Source organism: Callithrix jacchus, chromosome 4, assembly GCF_049354715.1.
Source record: "Callithrix jacchus isolate 240 chromosome 4, calJac240_pri, whole genome shotgun sequence".
Classification (NCBI taxonomy): domain Eukaryota; kingdom Metazoa; phylum Chordata; class Mammalia; order Primates; family Cebidae; genus Callithrix; species Callithrix jacchus.
Genome location: NC_133505.1, coordinates 24,286,268 through 24,306,032, shown reverse-complemented (window position 1 = coordinate 24,306,032; position 19,765 = coordinate 24,286,268). Strand labels below are relative to the sequence as shown.

General features: G+C 41.3%; 1 protein-coding gene across 1 annotated transcript in view; it reads right to left on the bottom strand.

Annotated features, from left to right (window-relative positions):
• Nucleotides 1-5,103: 5,103 nt before the first annotated feature.
• Nucleotides 5,104-19,765, bottom strand: part of F13A1 (coagulation factor XIII A chain) — a 163,051-nt gene continuing 148,389 nt past the window's right edge. Inside the window, exons 14-15 of the mRNA XM_017970932.4 lie at nt 16,789-16,925; nt 5,104-7,943 (exon numbers count right to left, since the gene is read on the bottom strand). Coding sequence (XP_017826421.4) covers nt 7,790-7,943; nt 16,789-16,925 — 291 coding nt within the window. The 3' untranslated portion in view covers nt 5,104-7,789. The remainder of the gene's footprint in view (nt 7,944-16,788; nt 16,926-19,765) is intronic.

Genomic DNA, 19,765 nt, shown 5'->3' with positions numbered 1-19,765 from the left:
TTAGGCTACAGTTCTTTTATATTATAATATTTTATATAGTACTATATTTTATGGAGATATTTATCTTATATATTTTCAAGATTCTTATTGCTGTATATTATTTAATTGTAAATATGCCACCGTTTATTTGTCCATTCTATTCTAGCATATTTCTGTCGGAAATATAACCGGGAGTAGAATTACTGGGTCATAGTCTTTGTTCAGATTTAGCAGATAGTGTTGAATAGATTGCCAAGGGGGTTGCACCAATTTGTACTTTCCCAGCAATGTCCAAGACCAACTTTTATTTCACTATTTCAGCAGGATTCTTTGCTGCCTGTCAATTGAGCACAGGATGAAGTATGCCATGGCATTTTAATGGCATACTTTATTGGCAATAATACCACTACTAATAAGAAGAATAACAGTGATCATAATCTTTTGGACATCGAATTATCTGGTAAAGTCAAATGGGGGTGTTTTTTCCTTCTAAGGTCAAAACTGTAGCATACCATTTACTAATTATATTTGCGTGTATGTGTTTTGAATAAGTGCCGCTCGGCATTACTATTTGTTGTCATGCTGATGTTTAATAAAATTATTTTTTCATAAAAAATTGTCTGCTATGTTAATTTTCAAAAAGCAAGACACAGTCAATATTTCATTATATCTTATTATTTTATCTGTACTTAGAATGCGTGGATACCGTGGTTATCCTTAAATTAGACTTTTAGGAGAAATCCAGGATTAAAGGAAAGAAATGGTAGAAGTAGAATGCTTTTATATTTAGGTGATTTAAGTGAGCTTGGGCTTTTCTCTTTTTTTTAAGCTTAACTTTCCCAGTGAATAGCCTTCACTTTCTGGTTACTATTGCTAGTGAAGATATCACCGAAGTCTATTGTTTTTCATCATAGAGAGGTTTCTCCAATTTTGTGTCAGTAATAATATTTTGTCCATTTATATGAGTTTTTAACATTGTGTACTCGATAAAGCTAATTGGAATATTATTGAAGATACCCAGCATTTCTTTTTAATAATCAGCATAAAAGGCAGATTCCTTTATTGGAGCTATAAGCCAAGACAACAGAATCATATGAGCTTAGCCTTGTGTCTATGAGAAAAGTAATGTACATAAAAGCGAATTTGGAAGTAGCAGGCCAATGCATGGGTGCTTCAGCCTCGGTAGGCTTGGTCCCGGTTTGGGTAGGAAGATGCTTAGTGGTTGTGTATATTTGTCACCTGAAAGTGCCTGGAAGATATAGATATTCAAATTTGGAATGTGGATAACATCAGCCACATGGGGCTAGTGGCTGAAACTGTAAAGAAACAGTGAATAATAAATAAAAAAGGTCATTAAAAGTAGGAAAATAAAAATGTCATTGTGGTAGGAAAACATTTAAAAAACACATTAAATGCTATGGTGCACAATAGAAAGACATCCTGTGTGAAGTTTAGGAATCTTTCTTCTCAAGAAAAAGGTATGGAATGGCCAATCAGATGCCCTTCCCCTTTCTGAGGGCTGTGTCACACTGATTAGCAGGAAAGAACAATGAACAATGAAGATTTGCCAGAGAGAAGCACTCCCAGTACGTTCTGTAAGGGACCTCAGGAGACCACCTAGGCATGGGCCTTCTGTGGGTCTTTGGCAGTGCTCTGATGAAAGGGTTTACACAAAAACGTGGGGTCCCAGCTGTGGCACAAATTGTCCTTGTAGAAAGAGTCTGGGCAGGAGAATGGCTGGCCATTGTGGCCACCAGTGAGGGCTGAGGACACATGGCTGGAAGGCAAAACTGATCATGGGTCATTGCTGTCAGTCATGGCAAAGCGCAACTGACATCCTACACTCATGGCTGGTTTCTCACTCACCTTTAACCAGAAACACTTGGTTCCAGGCCTTTACTGGGTTTACTTATTCTAGTGGCTGCAAATTTTGGGATTAGGTGTAACTAATATAAAAGTAAATTATCCTCTTTTGTTTCATATAGTTTGAGCTATGTCGGTATAAATCTGTGTGAAAATCAAGACATTTTTGAACATCTGAGAAGAAAAAAATAGAATGGGCACTCATGACCAGACTGGGCATTCCTGAGTACTTCAGCTCGCAGGTAGGCTGGGTTCATGGGGCAGGTAGAGAATCTGATATCTCCTCATAGTTCTCCACGGGAAGGCCTCAGTTCCCAGGTTTTTGTGAAAGAGGAATTTCATCTTTCATCACTGTGCTTTCTCTCTCATTTTCAGGTTATCTAACCAAATCTTGATTGAGATAAAGGATGGTGAAAGGCCCACAAAAACCACAGTTTAGTAAGAAGAGTTGAAGGAAATGGCAGTGCTTAAACTATGATGTTTGCGAGTACACATTAAGTCTCCTGACATATGTGAAGTCTTCTGAGAGACCACAAACTGCATACCTGTACATATTTTTCAGAAAGAACAGATAAAGTTCAAAAACACTAAGCATTTCCTTGAAGCAAAGAATAGCATTAACCAGTAAATCGCTCTCTTTCCTGAGACTGTTAGGCTTAGTGTTCTGGTAATGTTTGACTGCATTACCGACGACCTCAAACCCACTGGCTTAAAATAACACTTAACAACGAATTGCACATTTCAAAATAGCTTGAAGTGAGGACGTGAAATATTCCCAACACATAAAAATGGTCACTGCTCATGGTGATTGATATCCTAAAAGTGCTGACTTGATCAGTACACATTCTATGCATGTAACCCCGTACATAGGTACATATGTTATGTATAGATTAAAAATGGAAAACCAACTCTTTAATCATATCTCATCATTTGGAAGAACAGGAATTTGGGTAAGGCGGGGCAGGGTGATTTTTAAGTGACATTGACTCAGGTCACTTGGTGATATCCAGCTGGTGGATGGGCTGATGTGGAGAGCCCAGGATGTTGGGGGAAGCAGCAAAGGAGAAAGGACTTACGGAGTGCCTACATGCATTGGTATGAGTAACCTATAAACTGAGAACAGCAAATGCCTGCAAACTGTGGGAGGCCTCTGGGGAGGCAAACTTCTTCATGCCTCATGTTCCAGTGCAGGGTGACCGAGGCTCTGTTACCATAAACATTGTGCTCAAGAACGTAAAACCCCTTCGTAGCGCTAAGATGTAACCAGACGTGTAGGGACCCTGTAAGTTCTTTCCCCTTTGCTGCTTCCCCCATTAGCCTTGTTATCAGGTCTGGTGCCTTGGCAGAGGTCTCTGGAAGGCTGAGCTCAGAGGAGGGTTGAAGTGTGTATTCATGTGGCTTCTCCAGCATGGCAGTCTCAGAGTAGGCGAGCCTTTATGGAGAAGCTGAGGCCTTCTATGAAGAGGATATCGAGAGACAGTAAGTGGAAGCTGCCAGTTTTCCAAGGCCTGGAGCTGAGAACAGGCAGCATTGTTCTTACCACATTCCTTCAATCACAGCAGTCACAGCCCACCTAAAATCAAGGGTGGGAGAGGGAATGTGGGTCTCGTCTCTCAATGGAAAGAGTGACAATCATTTTATGGTCATTTAAAATCTGCCACCATCATAACAAATTCTAAATCTCGTGGTAATGTATTTTTCATACTGTACCTTCCCACTGTCTAAACTTGCTCAAATCAGCAAGAGGGAAGAATCCTCTTCGTTTATAGGTACATGCTGTTTGCGAATAGGAAATACTCATTAGGACCCCTTATGTTAGGACTGTTGAAATGTTACTCAGATAATTATGTAAGTCCTAGAACAAGGATAAGTGTGAAAATGAATGTGAGTTCAGGAACAGTATCAGCAGCTGGTTTACCAAGTATCTTTAAAAAATCTCCATTGTCTTTAGAGCTAGAAATGTTGAGTATAATTCCTGGCAACTGAGGTGAACACAATTCCCTGTCCCTTTTCCTGATGCTTGTTTCTCATTTATTTGTTTCTTTCAACAAAATGATTTCTTATAGACACACTAGAAAGCTTTTTGTTTGTCTTCTTCATTCTTATGTAGAAAGGATTGTGCTGGGGTGGTGAGAATGGAAGGACAAACTTGTCCTAAGGTGAGAAGGAATGTCTCTGGAAGCAGTTCGTTTAGGTATTGGATTAGATAACTTTGCCTCAAAGACAGATGTGAGCATGATCTTAGGGGCAAGATCCTGGGTCTTCAGTGGGGACCTGCTCATGGTGATTACTTGGCTGCCCAGAGTTTAGCATCTAGGAACTTGTCTGTCCAAACTTCTATAGTTTCTGACATGGACAGCACCCTACATGCTATTTCTACCACTTTAGCTACTTGAGCTCTTGACTGTCTCATTTCCCATCCTTGAACCCACTGTGGCCACACCCTCATTCTGACATCCTTTTCACCAACCTGAATTAGGGCATTCCGTCCCATACTATATTGGCCCTGTCACTCCCTGAGCCACTAGTAACTTTTAGTTTTGTATCCAGTTTGTTTTCAGCAGCCTCTACTAGTTCTCTACAATACATACCAGAAGAAACAAATTCTCATTTTGGGAAATGCTCCAACTCGGACCCATTCCTGCGTTTCTGGCCTCGCCTCTTCTCTCTATATACTTACCATCTCTCCATCCCAAGCCCATTGAAAGCTATGTTCATGTTCTTCTCTCTAGGTTGTTACATGAGCTCTTCTTTGTTAAGTGGTCTCAAACTTACCTATTACTTACTCAAGATTCAATCCAAACCTTTCCTCCTTTATTCCTGGGAACGTCATGGGAGACTTCTTCAGGCATCTTTTTGTCCTTATTCCTTTGGTACTCCGAGCATAGCTCTATTATCTGGTTGTGGATTATCTGTTTAAATATCATGTTACTCCTCTGCTTTATGAGCTCTTTCTGGGCAGGTACCATGGAATTTTCATCTTTGAATCCCTGTGCTCTAAAATATACCTGATGTATGCTCAGATGGATAACTGAAAAAAAGGATGGATAGATGGCTGGAAGGCTAGATGGTTGCCCGGATGTAGGGGGATGGCTGGATTGTAGAAAAGGTGAATGAATGTATGGTTGGGTTGGTTGACTATTAACTTTTTAACAACAATGGACGAATGTTCACAAACAATGACTTTTCCCCCTGAGATTCTGTGACTTTTAATTGCCGATGTGTCTAGCACAAACTCCATTTCTCATGACATTCCTAATATAAATTTATACATATTTTTATTTGTTGTTATACTGCAGCTCTTCAAAGAATTCTGAAGTTGGTCTTAAGTTAGCATTGTTAAAACTCTGACGAAGCAACAAAAGATTTAAACAGTGTACAGCAAGCAGTGATTCTGAAACCAGAGTTGTTTCACTGCCCACTCCCACCCCTAGCTTGATTTGCCATGATGCATCGCTTCCTAGGCTTAATTAGGTTCTTAATTATGGAGATAACGATATTTACTTCTGTCTCACAAGGCTGATGAGGTGAAATTATTTGGAAAAACTATCATCTGTCTGTCTATCATCTTATACGTGTTGTTGTTAAGGTTTGTTTGAGATATCCCTCAGGAGAAACAAAAGAAATGAAAATATTTACATTTCTTATGTTTCCCCTCTTTTGTCATTGACGTTCTAAACATTGATAAGGATTTGTTCAAAAGCATTAAGGACTAGCACAGGAAGCAACTCAGGGAGAGCTAGAACTCATAGTCTCTGCTGCTATTGCTTGTTACCATTGCTAAATTATAATTCTTAGAGCCATAGCACTAATACATGTGTGAAATACCAGCTATCAGAGGGGAGGGGCTGGTCTTAAGGGTAAGCATGACAAACACGTTCCATCTTGGGTGCTAGTTTCAAATCAGTTGCTAATTGCTACCTGGATTTGGGAAAGATTCTGAGGTCTTATCTGAGCTACAATTGTTCAGTGATGTCTGCCACGAATATAGGATCTCTTACACATGATTGTCATATATTTTCATCCCTATTGTAAGACCATAACAGTTGTTCATTAGGCTAGGCATCCATGCTGGCTATCCACTGATTCACCACAATGGTTCATGAGATGGTTCAGGAGAAAATATCTACAGAGGTTTTACAGTTTCTGGAAGCTTGTTTTTGAACTAAATATGCAACTTGATCCTTCAGTGAATGTAGCTAATAAAATCTAGAAAGAGCGAGGTGAAGAAAACTAACTGTGGCATTAACACCTGTTAGAGTCCTTTTCTTCAGAGGACAAATGCTTGTCTTCCTATCCAGGGTGGGTTGTCTACTGTGGAGGAAGGATGGTTTCTCAAGAAGTTGTGGTTAATAGTATATCATATTGAAAATTAAGAGGGTTCACTTCTGTGCAGATGCAAATATAATCAGATTAACTTTATTTTAAGCTTCTATGACATTCTAATTAGTAATAGTATACTAAGTTAAGCCGGTTTATCTAGCAAAATGCATTTCACTTTGAAATTGGGTATTGGGAGACTTGGCAAATGCTGTGAGATTACTTAGTAAAGTTAAGTACCATGTATCTATAGAGGAGACCAGCTCACCGTCATAGGTTAGTGCTGCAGGCTCAGAAACAGTCTCAAAGGCTTGGAAATGTAGTTATATAGACCAGAGCATTCTATTCTGATTTTGCTCCCAGTGTCTTACCACTGTTCATTTTTTTTGGCTAAGAATCACAGTCTGCTGACCTAACTCACACTCTAGACATGTCAGTGGGAAATTCTGACCATAAATCAGCCTTGCAAATAAAGAGCATGTAGCCTTGTCTGTAGTAGCCTTGGAGCATAATACAAATGATGTCAGCATCCTCTGTGGTTGGGTCAGAACTAGCACTGGCTATTTGTAAGGCTGAGTCCATGTTACCCTTCAGCACCTGAGTGCCAAGCTGAGGTCTCAACATGGGTGACGTGAAGGACAAGAGATAATCAGTGGCTGCTGTCCTTCTATACATCTGGCCACTAGATCCGCCAGCTTCTCCAACTTGTTGGGCTTATTATATCTCTGAAAAGGAACCTGAAGCTGTGTCATTCTGCAAGGACGATTCCTGAGAGATAAGTGAAATATAATCACTAACTAAAGAGATAAATTCCTCACTTTACTTCCTAGAATTGCACCCCAGAAAGGGTTAAAGTAAGGGATTTTGGTTCGTGCTGTCAGGCCACAGCGTGACACCTTCTATAAAATGCACCATAGAACTACATTATTCAATAGACCCGAGCATTTCACCTGCTTTCTTATCTCTTTGTAGGTGATTAAGTTTCTCACAAATGCAATTTGTTAATATGGGGCCACATTTTCTCACAAGGTAAATCTGTGAAATTTGGCAGGCATTTGCTTGGCTGCAGGTGCAAGATGAAAGAGCTTTTCCTGGCTTTGCCAAAAATTAAAATTATGTTGTGCTCCAGTCCTGGGAAAAATACTCTGACACGGAGGGTAGAACCTGACTCCAAGAAAGAGGAATAGAATTCCAGGGCCCAAATCATGTGCTATTATTCCTAAAAGGCTGAGTGGGGAATCTGAAGTCTTGTTTAAATGAGGCCAGCTATTGAGCAAATCTCCCTGGTAGGAGAGCCCACTGATATTTGGATCTGTAGCCATTTGTGATGATAAATGATGACTGTTACTCTTATGAGCTATGAGAGCTTAATTAGAGCTTAATTAAAGCTAATGCTCAGCATTCTTTGGAAGGTGGAGTGATTAAAAACTAACTGCCATGCCAAATAGCCTGGGTTTTGAAAAGTATGTCTTTGAAATACACGAGATCCCCACTCTGGGGCTCTTCCATTCCTGTCTGGGTCTTCACACCTAAGTCAAAGCAAGAGCTGACTACTTTTGCATTCGAATTTCCTTGGCCAAGACTACAAGAGACCAAATTCCTGGGTTCATCTCAGCGTCCTGTGCATTCACATGGAAGGTTGTCTTTGAATCTGCACGTCCAGCTCACCATACACGTGTCTCAGGGAGTCACTGCTCATGCTGGCTATCAGCTTCCGAGGCCCAGAGACCCAGGGCCGGCACACTTCTTCCCATTGCACAGTGGAGTTGGGCAGAATTTCACTGAAAGGATGGAAAAGAGAGCAAAGGTTGGTAGAACCAGCTTCCCATCTGGATCAAGAAGCAATGAAAACTCTAGTCTGAGTCACTTGCTTTCTTTCTCTCAGTTGGCACTTAGGGGACTGAAGACTCTGGTCAATTCAGCAAGTTCTACCCCAAATGAGGACCCCACATGAGGCTCTGCAGAACCTGTCACTGATCTTCCCAGTGGAAGGGTCATGGTTCCTTTCACTGGGATGCATCCACCAGCCTCCCAGTGGCTATCAGGAGCCAGGCTGAGCCCCACCCAACCATTAATCAACTGAACTGTAGCTTGTCCCCGAGTCCTCAACAGTAGCTTTACCTATGTGACTGATCTTCTGAGCCTCAGCTCAGTTTTTGCCACTAGTTTCCTCCTGGGATTAGAGTCCTATCTAAATCTCCCAGCTGCCGTTGCTGAGGCCCTGAAGCTCAAATAAGTTTTTGCCAACTCCCTTGGGCTAGACATTGTTCCCAGGCTCAGCATCTGAAACGTAGCACTGCCTGCTGCCAAGTGACTTTGAGAATCTTCATGTGCTGTAATTCACATTCCTATTTCAACCACCAATTTGGGTCCCTCCACCTATGCAACTTTCTGCTAATCATTTGTTGCCAATGCCCTAATCTATCTCGCTAACGATATAGCCTTTAATGGTTCTGATGTTCTCTTCCTGCAAGCTTCTGCCCCGAAGTCTTCCTGAGTGTCATGAACAAGTCCACTTCAGTGCAGACTGAGGGTAATCAGGGTTGGGGAGATTTAGGGTTCTCTGGGGTGCTTCACATATAGCCTCCTCTATAAACTTTGGGAGGAGATTACATTCAGGTTTTATACATATGACTGTTCCTTGAGACAGATCATATTCAGTACATTTTTTGATTAAGAAAAATGGAAATTTAACCAGTGAAGTCCCTTTTTCAATATCATAGTTGGTAAATGGGCAGAGATAAAATTTGAACCCAGGTTTTCCTAAGTCCCATATTCCAACTCTTTCTGCTACTATTCACTACATTTTATACAAGTGTACACCATATGTTCTGTAAGAAAAGGCTTTTTCTAAGATATTTGCACACACATATCTATAGCAGCACAATGTGCAACTGCACAAATATGGAACCAGCCCTGCTACCAATCAACAAGTGGATAAATAACTTGTGGTATGTATACCATAGGATACTACTCAGCCATAAAAAGGAATGAAATAATGGAATTCACAGTGACCTGGATAAAACCAGAGACCATTATTCTAAGTGAAGTAACTCAATGGAAAACCAAACATCCTATGTTCTCACTCGTAAGTGGGAGCTGAGTTATGAGGCTGGAAAGACCCAAGAATGAAACAATGGTCTTTGGGGACTCAGGGGAAAGGTGGGAGGTGGGTGAGGGATCAACGACTACAAATTGGGTACGGTGTATACTGCTCGAGTGATGGGTGCACCAAAATTTCAGAAATCACCTAAAGAACTTATTCATGTAACCAAACACCACCTGTTCGCCTATGAAAATAAAAAGAGAGAAGCCTTTTTCTGACCACTGTGCTTACTTTTTCATAGGTTTTATTTCTCAAGCAGTACAGATGCCTTTTGACTTAGTATTAAGAATGTCCTGCAAGTGTTTATGGAGGATTCTTGATCTCTGCTCTCTGAGCCTCAGGAAGAGCAGGTGCTGGGTGGCCTGCCACGGAGTTCTGGGCCAGCCCTTTTCAGAGAGAGTGGGAGATGAACTGACCACCATGAGTGTCTTGAAACGGGAATAAAACAGAAGTGACTATTTTCCTGGGATTGTTGAGGCACCGAATGTCAGAATCTGAAAAGCATTTAGAAATCACTTAATCTGTCTAATTTTACAGAGGAGAAAAGTGAAGTCTGAAGAAGCCTACACCATCTCCAAGATCCCAGAACCTAATGGCTCAGGTCATAGAAAAGCTAGAGTTAGAGCCAGCTGCATATTCTTTCTCTAGATTCCTGCTAGTAGAATAGAGTTTATGCTATTTTAAATTTCATGAAAACCTGAACATCAGGAAGCAAAGTGAAGGACAATAAGAAGACCTGCCACATAGCAGAATATTGGCTGCTTCCCCTGGAGATGACGTGGCACAATCTGCTCCGTGTGTTTTGTACAATGTGCTGTGTGACTCGCTCCATATATGACTTGTTCAGACGTAAACCCAGTTTATTCTCGAAGATACTTTATGGTAACTAAAATTGGCATGTACAGAATTTAAATTACAACGGGTTTGGGGACCTATAGCCTCTGTAAATACTTAGCAGCTTTGGGTGCTCAGGAGTTATGAAAATGGTGATGTTGATATACATGCAATGAAGAATACCAAGAAAAAAGGTTCTTGTTTATAGTATTTTATAGTATGGCTGCATAATAAACACTGTGACATATGAGGTTTATTTCATTGTTACATCGGCCTGTCAGAGCTATAGAGGAGAAAAGCTATACAGAGAGAAATTGGAATAAATGTATTTTTAAAAATCATTTAAAAAATCAGACACTGCTATCTAAATGATGTGCAATGACGGGTGTCTGTATAATGAAATATCGTCTACTGGTTACAAGCTCCATAGACTCTGGAGTCAGAATACTTGGGCTTAGGGAAAAAAATAAATTTGATTCTCCCACTTATTAGTTGTGTAATCTTAGCCAATTTATTATCCTTCCTTAAGCCTCAGTTTCTCATCTGCATAATAGGAATTATTCAATGCTTATTCCATAGAACTGCCTTGATAATTAAATAATCGAAGAAAAGAGTCCAGGGCAGGATCTGGTAAAATACTAGCTGGTGTCGTCTTATTGTACCAGTTTCTTTCTTTGTTTGCATGACAAAGGAGTGGTTCTGCTGTTCCTCCATCTCTAATCCTCACTAAATGAGTATATCAGGTGACAAAATTTTGCCAGATCAGTAGGTTGTGGTGATATCTAGGTGAAGGCAATTGCTGTGTTACATCCAAATTTTAGGTTAAGTAGAAAGTGAAGGGAATGTTACCCATGTGGCTGGTTTACTCAGTTGCCATAGATGAGCAAATCTGGTAACTGCAGCCTCAAAGCAGTGTGAGTAGGCTGACATCTGTGCCAAATGCTTTCCCCCACAATGGTGTGTGGACTCAAAGGATGGCTGGAGTCTGCACCACAAACTATTGCTGAGTTTCAGTGATGTTTGTCTGAGCACACAACAGATCTGTGGTTCTCAGTTCTCTCTGGAGGGCCTGTATCCAGAGGAATGAAATGGTACAGAGAAACACTGAGGAGGAAAAGGGAATTAGCAGTGCAAGGTACTGGGCTGAATTTCTAATCCACCCAATAAGAAAGGCATTTTGATCCCCTAGATTATTGATAAGGAAAGTACATTTCAAACACATCAAGTGGCTCCTCCCAGATTGTACAACTGATATGTGGCCAAGCAGACAAGAATCCCACTGTTCATGCCAGCATCCACAACATGGAAGCTTATGAAGGGAACTGGGGTTGTGGGAGCAACTGAGTTCAGAACAGGATGAAGGAACGTCAAGGAAAGAAACAAGACAATGCTTATGTTCATAAAAGAGGCATGTGTTGTGCAAAGAAATTCTGTGGCTGGATCCACAGACCCTAAGAGAGTTCCCTGAGAGAGTGCTCAAGGGCTGGAGTAAGGCACTTCTTACCAGGCACGCTGGGGTCATCTGGGGGTGCCAAGGGAGTTTGGGTGACTCTGAGCTTTGGACTAGTGTGACTGTGTGAGGAGTTGCAAGGAAGGGGAACTGTCAAGGGAAACCAAGAGGGGCTCAAGGGCTTTGACTACATGAGCCCGCATTTGTCCTTCGGGGTCTGGGGCCAAATAGCATCACTTCAAACAGACGTCAAGTGAAGGGGGAGATATGGGGCCATATACCTGTATGTGACCTGCCCTACGTAATGTTAGAACCCCAAGATTTCCTCAAACATTAGTAAAACAATGTGTATTCCAGCTGGCTGTGGTTTTATGTCCTTTGGATTAATAAGGGAAAAGGTCTCAAATCTCAGAAATTTAGACACTAAATAAGAAGTCCCTTTCTCTGTCATATCTGTGGTTAGTGAATTGGAAGAGGCATCCATGGCCTTGACGAGCTCTATCTATGATGCTGTTTCAAGCACTGACTTTGACACTGATAATCTAAACTGTCTAATTAATTTAGTATTTGCTAATTCTTTTCTTAATTTTTGTTCTTTATAAATGTGGCCATAGAATTATTTTAATCAGTTATGCGAAAGCCCAACTATGTAAAAAATGCATATGTATATGACCTATATATGTGAATATTTTGTCCAACCCAGTGAATTGATTTCATGATTTAAGGTTTGGAAAACATTGACCTCATCATTGTTTTCCTCAACTGTAAACAGTAGACACTATGGAATATTGAATAGAGCTAGGAGAGGATAGGGTGTGTTAATATTTGTACCATACTTAGAAACAAAGTAAGATATGGTAAGTGCCAAGTAGTGTTAGAAATTTTCTCCTCCTCCTCTTCCTCTTCTTCATCCTTCTTTTTCCTCTGCTTGAACTCTTCAAAATAATCTAGGAAAGTTTCTCCTGCCTGTATGCAGAGAGAAAATTCTCTGTCCTTAATTCACAATCCTCAATTCAATACCAATATAGGTTCCGAATATTTATTTCTCAAAGCTGTGCTATTGTTACCTGTATCCATTCACACTCTCTCCTCTGGTTTCCCCAAGTGATCAATCAGAAGCACTTTGTGAAACAGTAGCCCTGGCTAAGGACCTGACCTGAGACCATGTACTGTACATAACCGCCTCAAATAGAAGCTAAATCCTGAGCTCCCCCTTATCATTTGCTCTTACTCATAAAACCATTTGGCATGATGATGTGTACATGTGAAAAACTCATACATGAAGATACATACGCATGCTATTTTACATACAGATAAATTCATAACAGAAAGAAAGTCATTTTGGTAAGTGGGGCAATGTTGGAGTAATCCTATTTTCTGAGAATGGATGTTGTGATAAATGATTCTCAGTAATGTGCTGAGCCATCAGGAGATGCCAGCCATTTATCATCTTGAATGCACGAAGGCAAATGGGATTATTATTACAATAAACTGCAGCTACCCATGGTTTGTCCTCTGTGTGTCTAGCCCTCAGCTTCTGTCTTATTTGAGAAACTTATAATTTAAGCCCCAATCACAAAGTGGGAGAATTTTTCTCTTGAAATAACTTATTGAACTGGATTATTTTCTAAGCAAAATCAATCTGCAAGATAAATTATTTGATGCTCTGGAGGCATCAAGTGCAGAAAGCTGAGAGTCTGTGGAGGTGAAATCTCTGCACATCTGAGATCGGCAGGAGGCAGTGCAGGAAGAGCAGGAAGGTAAACCATTTCAGAGTAGAGTTGGCTTACAGCGAGCAAGGGGTGAGCTACAGCACTGCCTTCTTTGTTTCTGGCTCCAATTCCCTGCTTACCTGCTCCCCACCTTTCAGGCCTCTGCTTTGGGCTTAAGAACCCCTGCCATCTAAACCACATCTGGCAGGGGGTGGGTGAATGAGTGGGGGTGGTGATTCCCCGATTATTTAGGAGCTGTATGCTGGAAAGAAACAGTCTTGTAAAAGATTTTGGTTCTATGGAATTATACTTTCTAGCCGTCCAAGTTGTTACATGGATCTGGCACTCCTAGATCAGATCTTGGCAACATAGGGCACAATGGAGTGTTTCTAATTATCTGACCATATGGAAGTGGGCACTGACTGGCTCAGGTCTTGGTTGTGAAGGTGTGTGCTGGAGTGAGGAGTAAACAGAGAGAGTAGCTCTTGCTCCAAGCTGTAAGCCCAGCCTAGAAAACAAATGTCTTCTATGTCATGCTTTTTAGCCCAATTTTTGACAGTCTCTGAGAAATAAAGCTTCTCTTGCCTGGGAGACATTCTACCCTGAATCTGGGTTTCTATAACTATTCAGCCATAATAAAGAGTGCAATCATGCCACTTGTAACAACAGGAATTAGACCTGGAGGGAGGGTATCATGGTAAGTGAAATAAACCAGACATGGAAAGACAAATAATGCATGATTTCACTCACATGTAGACACCAAAAAAATGTTTTTAAAGTTGACATCTCAGAAGCAAAGGGTAGAACAGTGGTTACCAGAGACTGGGGAGGGGAACATGGAGGAAAAGATGGGAAGAGGTTGGCCAGTGAGAACGAAATGACAATTAAACAGGAGGAATAAGTTCTGGGGTTCTCTTGCGTGGTAAAGTAGCTATGGTTAACAGTAGGTATTGTATATTACAAAAAGCTAGAAGACAGGCTTTTGGAAGTTCTCACCACAAAGAAATGATAAATGTATGCGGTGATGAGAATACCCGATTTAATCATTATACGACTTATATTATGTACTGAAACATTCAAATTATACCACATAAATATGTACAATTCCAATATGTCAATTACAAAAATTTAAAAAGAGATTAACAACTTTTATGGACTGAATGCTTGTGCTCCTCACAGATTCATTTGTTGACACCCAAACCCCAGTGTGATACCATTTAGAGATGGAGCTTTGCGGAGGTAATTAAATTAGATTAGGTCATGTGGGTGGGGCTCATGATGGGATTAGTGCCTTTCTAAGAAGAGGTGCCAGAGAGCTTGCCCTCCCTCTCTCTGTCCCCATGTGAGGACACAGTTAGAAGACAGCTGTCTACAAGCTAGGAAGAGAGACCTCATCAGAAACCAAATTGGGAGGCACCTTGTTCTTGGACTTCCAGGCTCCAGAAGTGTGAGATATAAATGTTTGTTGTTTGAGCCACCCAGTCTACGGTATTTCTGTTACAGCAGCTCAAACTGACTAAGACCAGCTAACTGTCTGTCTGTCTACTTGTCTGCCTAGACTTAGGTGGTGTTGTGGTAACTGCTAATAGTACCTTAAGCCAGTGTGTAGGCAGGACACCTGTGTCTATATAGGGACTGGCCCTGTTCAGCCTTTCTCCCCATTCACTCCGCTTTGCTCCACCCCAATGTCAAATATAAAGAATAAACAAAGCATCTAGCGATTTAACCTACTTTGAGCCTGAGGCCTCCCACATGGTGGGTCATAGCACTGTGTGATAATTCATCTTTTGTCTAAGACTCAGAGTGTCCTTTTTCATGTGTCGGCCTTGACTAAGGTGAGAGTCTGGGGACAGCCAAGGTGTAAAGATAGAGGAAGTTCTAGTACACTCAGATGAAGCTCGTGGGGTTCCATCTAGGAAAGAAAAACTTGGATACAGCAGGGGGCTGTTTGGAAGAGGAAACGTGTTTCACTTTGCCTGAACGAGGCTTGCGTCTGATTCGAGTGGGAAGGTGTGAGAACGGGTGAGCAAGACTGTCGTTTCTGACAAACGCAGGAGTATGGCTGCTGACCTCTCCATCTACGTGAGGTTGATTATTAATTTGCTTCCTTTTTTTTCCTGAAACTTTCCTGTTGGAAAGGTTGGCTATGTTTTGTGCTTGCATTGTTTCAAAAGCACTCAGATTATTTTCGTCCACAATAAGGCATCTGTTAAACGATGAGATGCAGAAGCTACGAGCATTTTAATTAGAAAGAAATGCAGACAGCCCTTTATGCATAATCAAGGTGTCCCAGAGGGGACAAGTGAGGCCTTGCATTTATTCCACACATTCCAGAGTGGGGTCGCTTCCATAAAGGATGTCAGGAAAAATCTTAACGTATCTAGTCACGAGGCAGTTTCCAGAGTCCTCTACCTCCTTTCTATGCCTTAGAAGGTCACCCCACAGGAAATGTGCTAGATTGATTGATGCTGACAAGGACTTATTTGTGGTAGAAATGAAAGTAATAAACCTCAAGATTGGGATCCATTCTGGTGTCACACTTTAAGAGGAGTAGTGACAAATTGGAATGTGTATGGAAGAGAGAGAGAGAGCTGCAACCATGTTAGAGGAGAGAGGAATAAAGTCGGGGCAGAGTTTTAGCCCCAGATAGAAAAGATTCAAGGAAGATGAGACAGCTATTTGCAAACATTTGCAAACCATAAGACGGAAGAGAAATGTCAGTCCAGATGGCAGAATTAGGATCATTAGTAGGATCAAATGGTAGAAAAACGTTTTCTTACCATTAGAACTACCTGATCATGGAATGGGTTATCTTGTTGGGTCACACTGTTTGTTAGTAGAAGTCACAGAAACTGAGACCTGTCAAGCACAATTTGAAGGGGTTTGTTTGTGGAAGAGTCTGAGCTTCATTCATATCATTACCGAGCCTGGGGTCGTCTTTGGTCCCCTGAATGGGGAACCATCTAGAACTCTTTAGGTTCAACTAAGAAAAAACAAAATTGAATTCAACAGTTGTAGACACTGATTGGGTTGGTAAAATATGTGGGGTGAGGCTGGAGACAAAGGACCCATGAAAAGGGGCATCTCTCAGTATAGTATCTGACACATGTTAGGACCTCAATAAAGATGAGAAGAATCCATACATGAGTAGGAAGTATGTCAAGATGGTTCACACTTGGGTTGTGGAATTTGCCAGCCTGAGTCTAAATGTTGGCTCTGCTTTCATAAACTCTGCAACTTAAGCGCCAACCGGTCAACCTCTCAAAGCCTCAAATTCCTCAGCTACAGAAGGGAGATAATAGCAGTATCTATATCGTTAGGGTGGCTTTAAGGATTGAATAATGGAAGTGCAGGTCAAGCCAGTCCTGGTTTTACTCCATGCCCCACAGAAATGGTCAGCAAGGAGGAGGCAGCTTCCCAGACATTTTCACTGGGGAGCAGATCTATGCTTGGAAAAGACACACACAGAGAAAGCTTCCCATAGCTCTGCACTGCCTGCCGGCTCTCCCCAACCCAGGGCTTACCGGAACATCTTCCTCATCGGTCTTGTTATCCCAGGACCATCCAGGTATATCCAGACGTTTTGCAGGGTTGTTTTTAAAGGATTGGTAAACTCAACTGTCACGATCATGTCAGAACCAACTACCTGAGCGCCACGGACCTAAGAGAGAGAATGCAGCTCATTAGCAGCAAATAAAACCTCATTCTGCTCTCTCTTGTTGCCTGAACCGTCTTCACTTTTGCTAGAGTTTTACAATACAGTTATTTTTTTGGCAATGGAACCAGTGTGATGAGGATAGTTTATTGCTTTGACTGGGGGATACCGATCGAGAAAGAGATGGAAATTTACTAATTAGAATCGTACTCTTTTCCTCATTATAAAATGAGCTTAATTAGAGCTCAGGTCAATAGCGGTGGCCACTGGCTGCTCTCAGTCAGCAGGAGGGGGAAGTGCATTTGGTGTGGCAACACGTTTCCACGGTGAGGGCGGCCAAGAGAACTTTGCTTCTGGATAGGCATCAAGTTTCCTGCCAGGACATAGGGGATTCCTGAGATCAAGAGGTAGAAAATGCTTCAGGGCACTTGTTTCTTCTCACTTTTAGACACATTAGGAAGAAATATGCCAAGCATGGGGTCCTTACTGTTGAACATAAAGAAGAGGAGCCTGGATGGTAAAATAAGGAAAGGAGATTTTTCTTCTGCAACCACAGTCTTGAGTCCAGGAGAATAGAAGGTTATTTGTTGGTGAGTTTATCTATAATGACGCTCAGAAGTATCAGGTATTTGGAAGAACACCACAGGAGACAGAGCTCAGTGCAAGCTTCAACACTTACTAACAGTGAGGCCTCAGGTGACTTAGGCTTTCTGACACTCAGTTTTTCTTGTCTTTAAAATGGATTGACACTTTTATGGGGTGATCTACGTAGAATGCTCTTATTGTTACTCTACCTTAAGCTGCGTTTACTGTATGCCACATATTTCAGAACCATATGCTTTTCCAACATACGCAAAGTGCTGCAAAATGCCAGGTGGCTGTTAGACTTATTTGTTCGTTTAGGAGCTGCGTACGCCAAATGAATGGCTCTGTATAAGCTCTAAGTAACTTGGGAATAACATAAGGACAATAGTTCTTCCCTTGCCAGAAAGGTTTGGCATGAGATATGCTCATGACAGCTAACACGTTGCGAGGCACATGACAAAGGCTCAATGCTTTGCAGTTGATGCTTTTTAGAGTAGTGCAGCTCTGACTGCTCTGTCTTATTCACCTTATGTTTTAGCCCACTTTAACTCCAGTACCTAGTACTTCAATACCAATGTCCATTCAAGATTTATTAAATTAAGTCAGTGGCTCAAAAACAGAATTTACTGGATGTCTGGATTTTCTATTTATAATTTTCTATATAAACATTACTATACCATGTTTCTTTAGCCACCATATTATATAAGAGAAAACATATGGAAATGAGCCCTTTTTAAGCATGGATGTAAAAAGGAAGGACATTGCTCAGGGGACAGGACCCTCGATTACTGACTCTACAGTCAAGAATAAAATCTTTTTGATCTGATCATTACACACTGTATGCATGCATAGAAAAATCACATATACCCCATACAAATGTATTATTATTATATATTAATTAAGAGAAGACTACAATCTTATGGCTCTATGCATCAAGCCATGCTTTGTGACTAAAGTTATGGCTATGGGATTTCTTAAGTCTATAAGATAAATGAAACTTTCAGCCAATTCCCCAAGTTTGTTACATTTAAATCCTCATATCCTGGAGGGCAGTGGTGGAGAGCTGGGTTCAGGGGAACTAGGAGAGGGGCAGACAATGGTCATGGTAGCAACAAGAGCAGGTGCACCTCGACAGCATGGATCTTGTGCCAGGCAAGGAATCCAGCACTTTAACCAATAGTTCTCAATCTGGTAATGAGTAGATCCTGTAATTCATTTATTTGAAGTACCCCGGTTGATTACAAAGAATCAGCCCCAGCTGACAACCATAATTCACATACATTCTCACATAAGCCTCACAACACGAGAGCTATATTTGTATTAGCTTGATCATACTATAATAATAGTTATTCCCTTAAGAAGAAGATTTTTCTGGGGCAGGATTGGTGCCAGGCATTGCATGTGGATTTGAAGCTGCTAAACGACCAAGCTGAGGTTCAAGTTCAAGTCTGTCTAACTGGAGATCTTGGGCTCTAAGATATAGTCCTACTCTGAGGCCAGAGGAGCTGGAAAAAGCCAACAACTCAGCCATAGTAAAACAACCAAAACCATTTTGTACTGAGGTCCAAAATGCCAGACAGGAAGTAAGGGAGATTTTCAAACCGGTGGGAGCAGTGTTGGATTTGAAACCCAGTAACAAGACTAAGAATAAATAAGGTCCCATGGGGAGGAGACTGGTTAAACAATCACAAACTGGAACATGAACTGGAAGTTACTTTTATGGCTGGCTGGCGAGTGGGGTGCGGAGGGATGAGCCTGGTTTGAAGACTGTGGCACAAACAGTAGTCACACTCTAGATCAGGGCTCCTCAACCTCAGCACTCCTGACATTTTGGGCGGGATGCATCTTTGTTTCGGGACTGTCCTGTGCAACGTAGGATGTTTAGCAACATCCCTGGTCTCTGCCCACTGCCTGCTAAGAGCAGCCCTGCACGCCAACCATCAACAGCAAAAGTGTCAGCAATTCCCAAATATTCCTAAGGAAACAAAATTGCCCTCCAGCTGGAGACAACTGGTACAGAGAAAACATGTGGAAGACAAACTGAATTTTTCACTTTCTTCCCAGATGCCCTGCCTCAATCAATTCAGATATTAAGGGTTTAGAAATACATCAGAATACTTTACATGGTGTCCTTGATTTAATTCTCAAGGGTGTTTGATATATTTTTTTCTGCATTAAGAAAAATGTCCCGTATTAGGAAAAATCTTTGAATTAAAAAAATACAAAATGAAGATACCACTTACAAAAGTTCTCTACGTTGG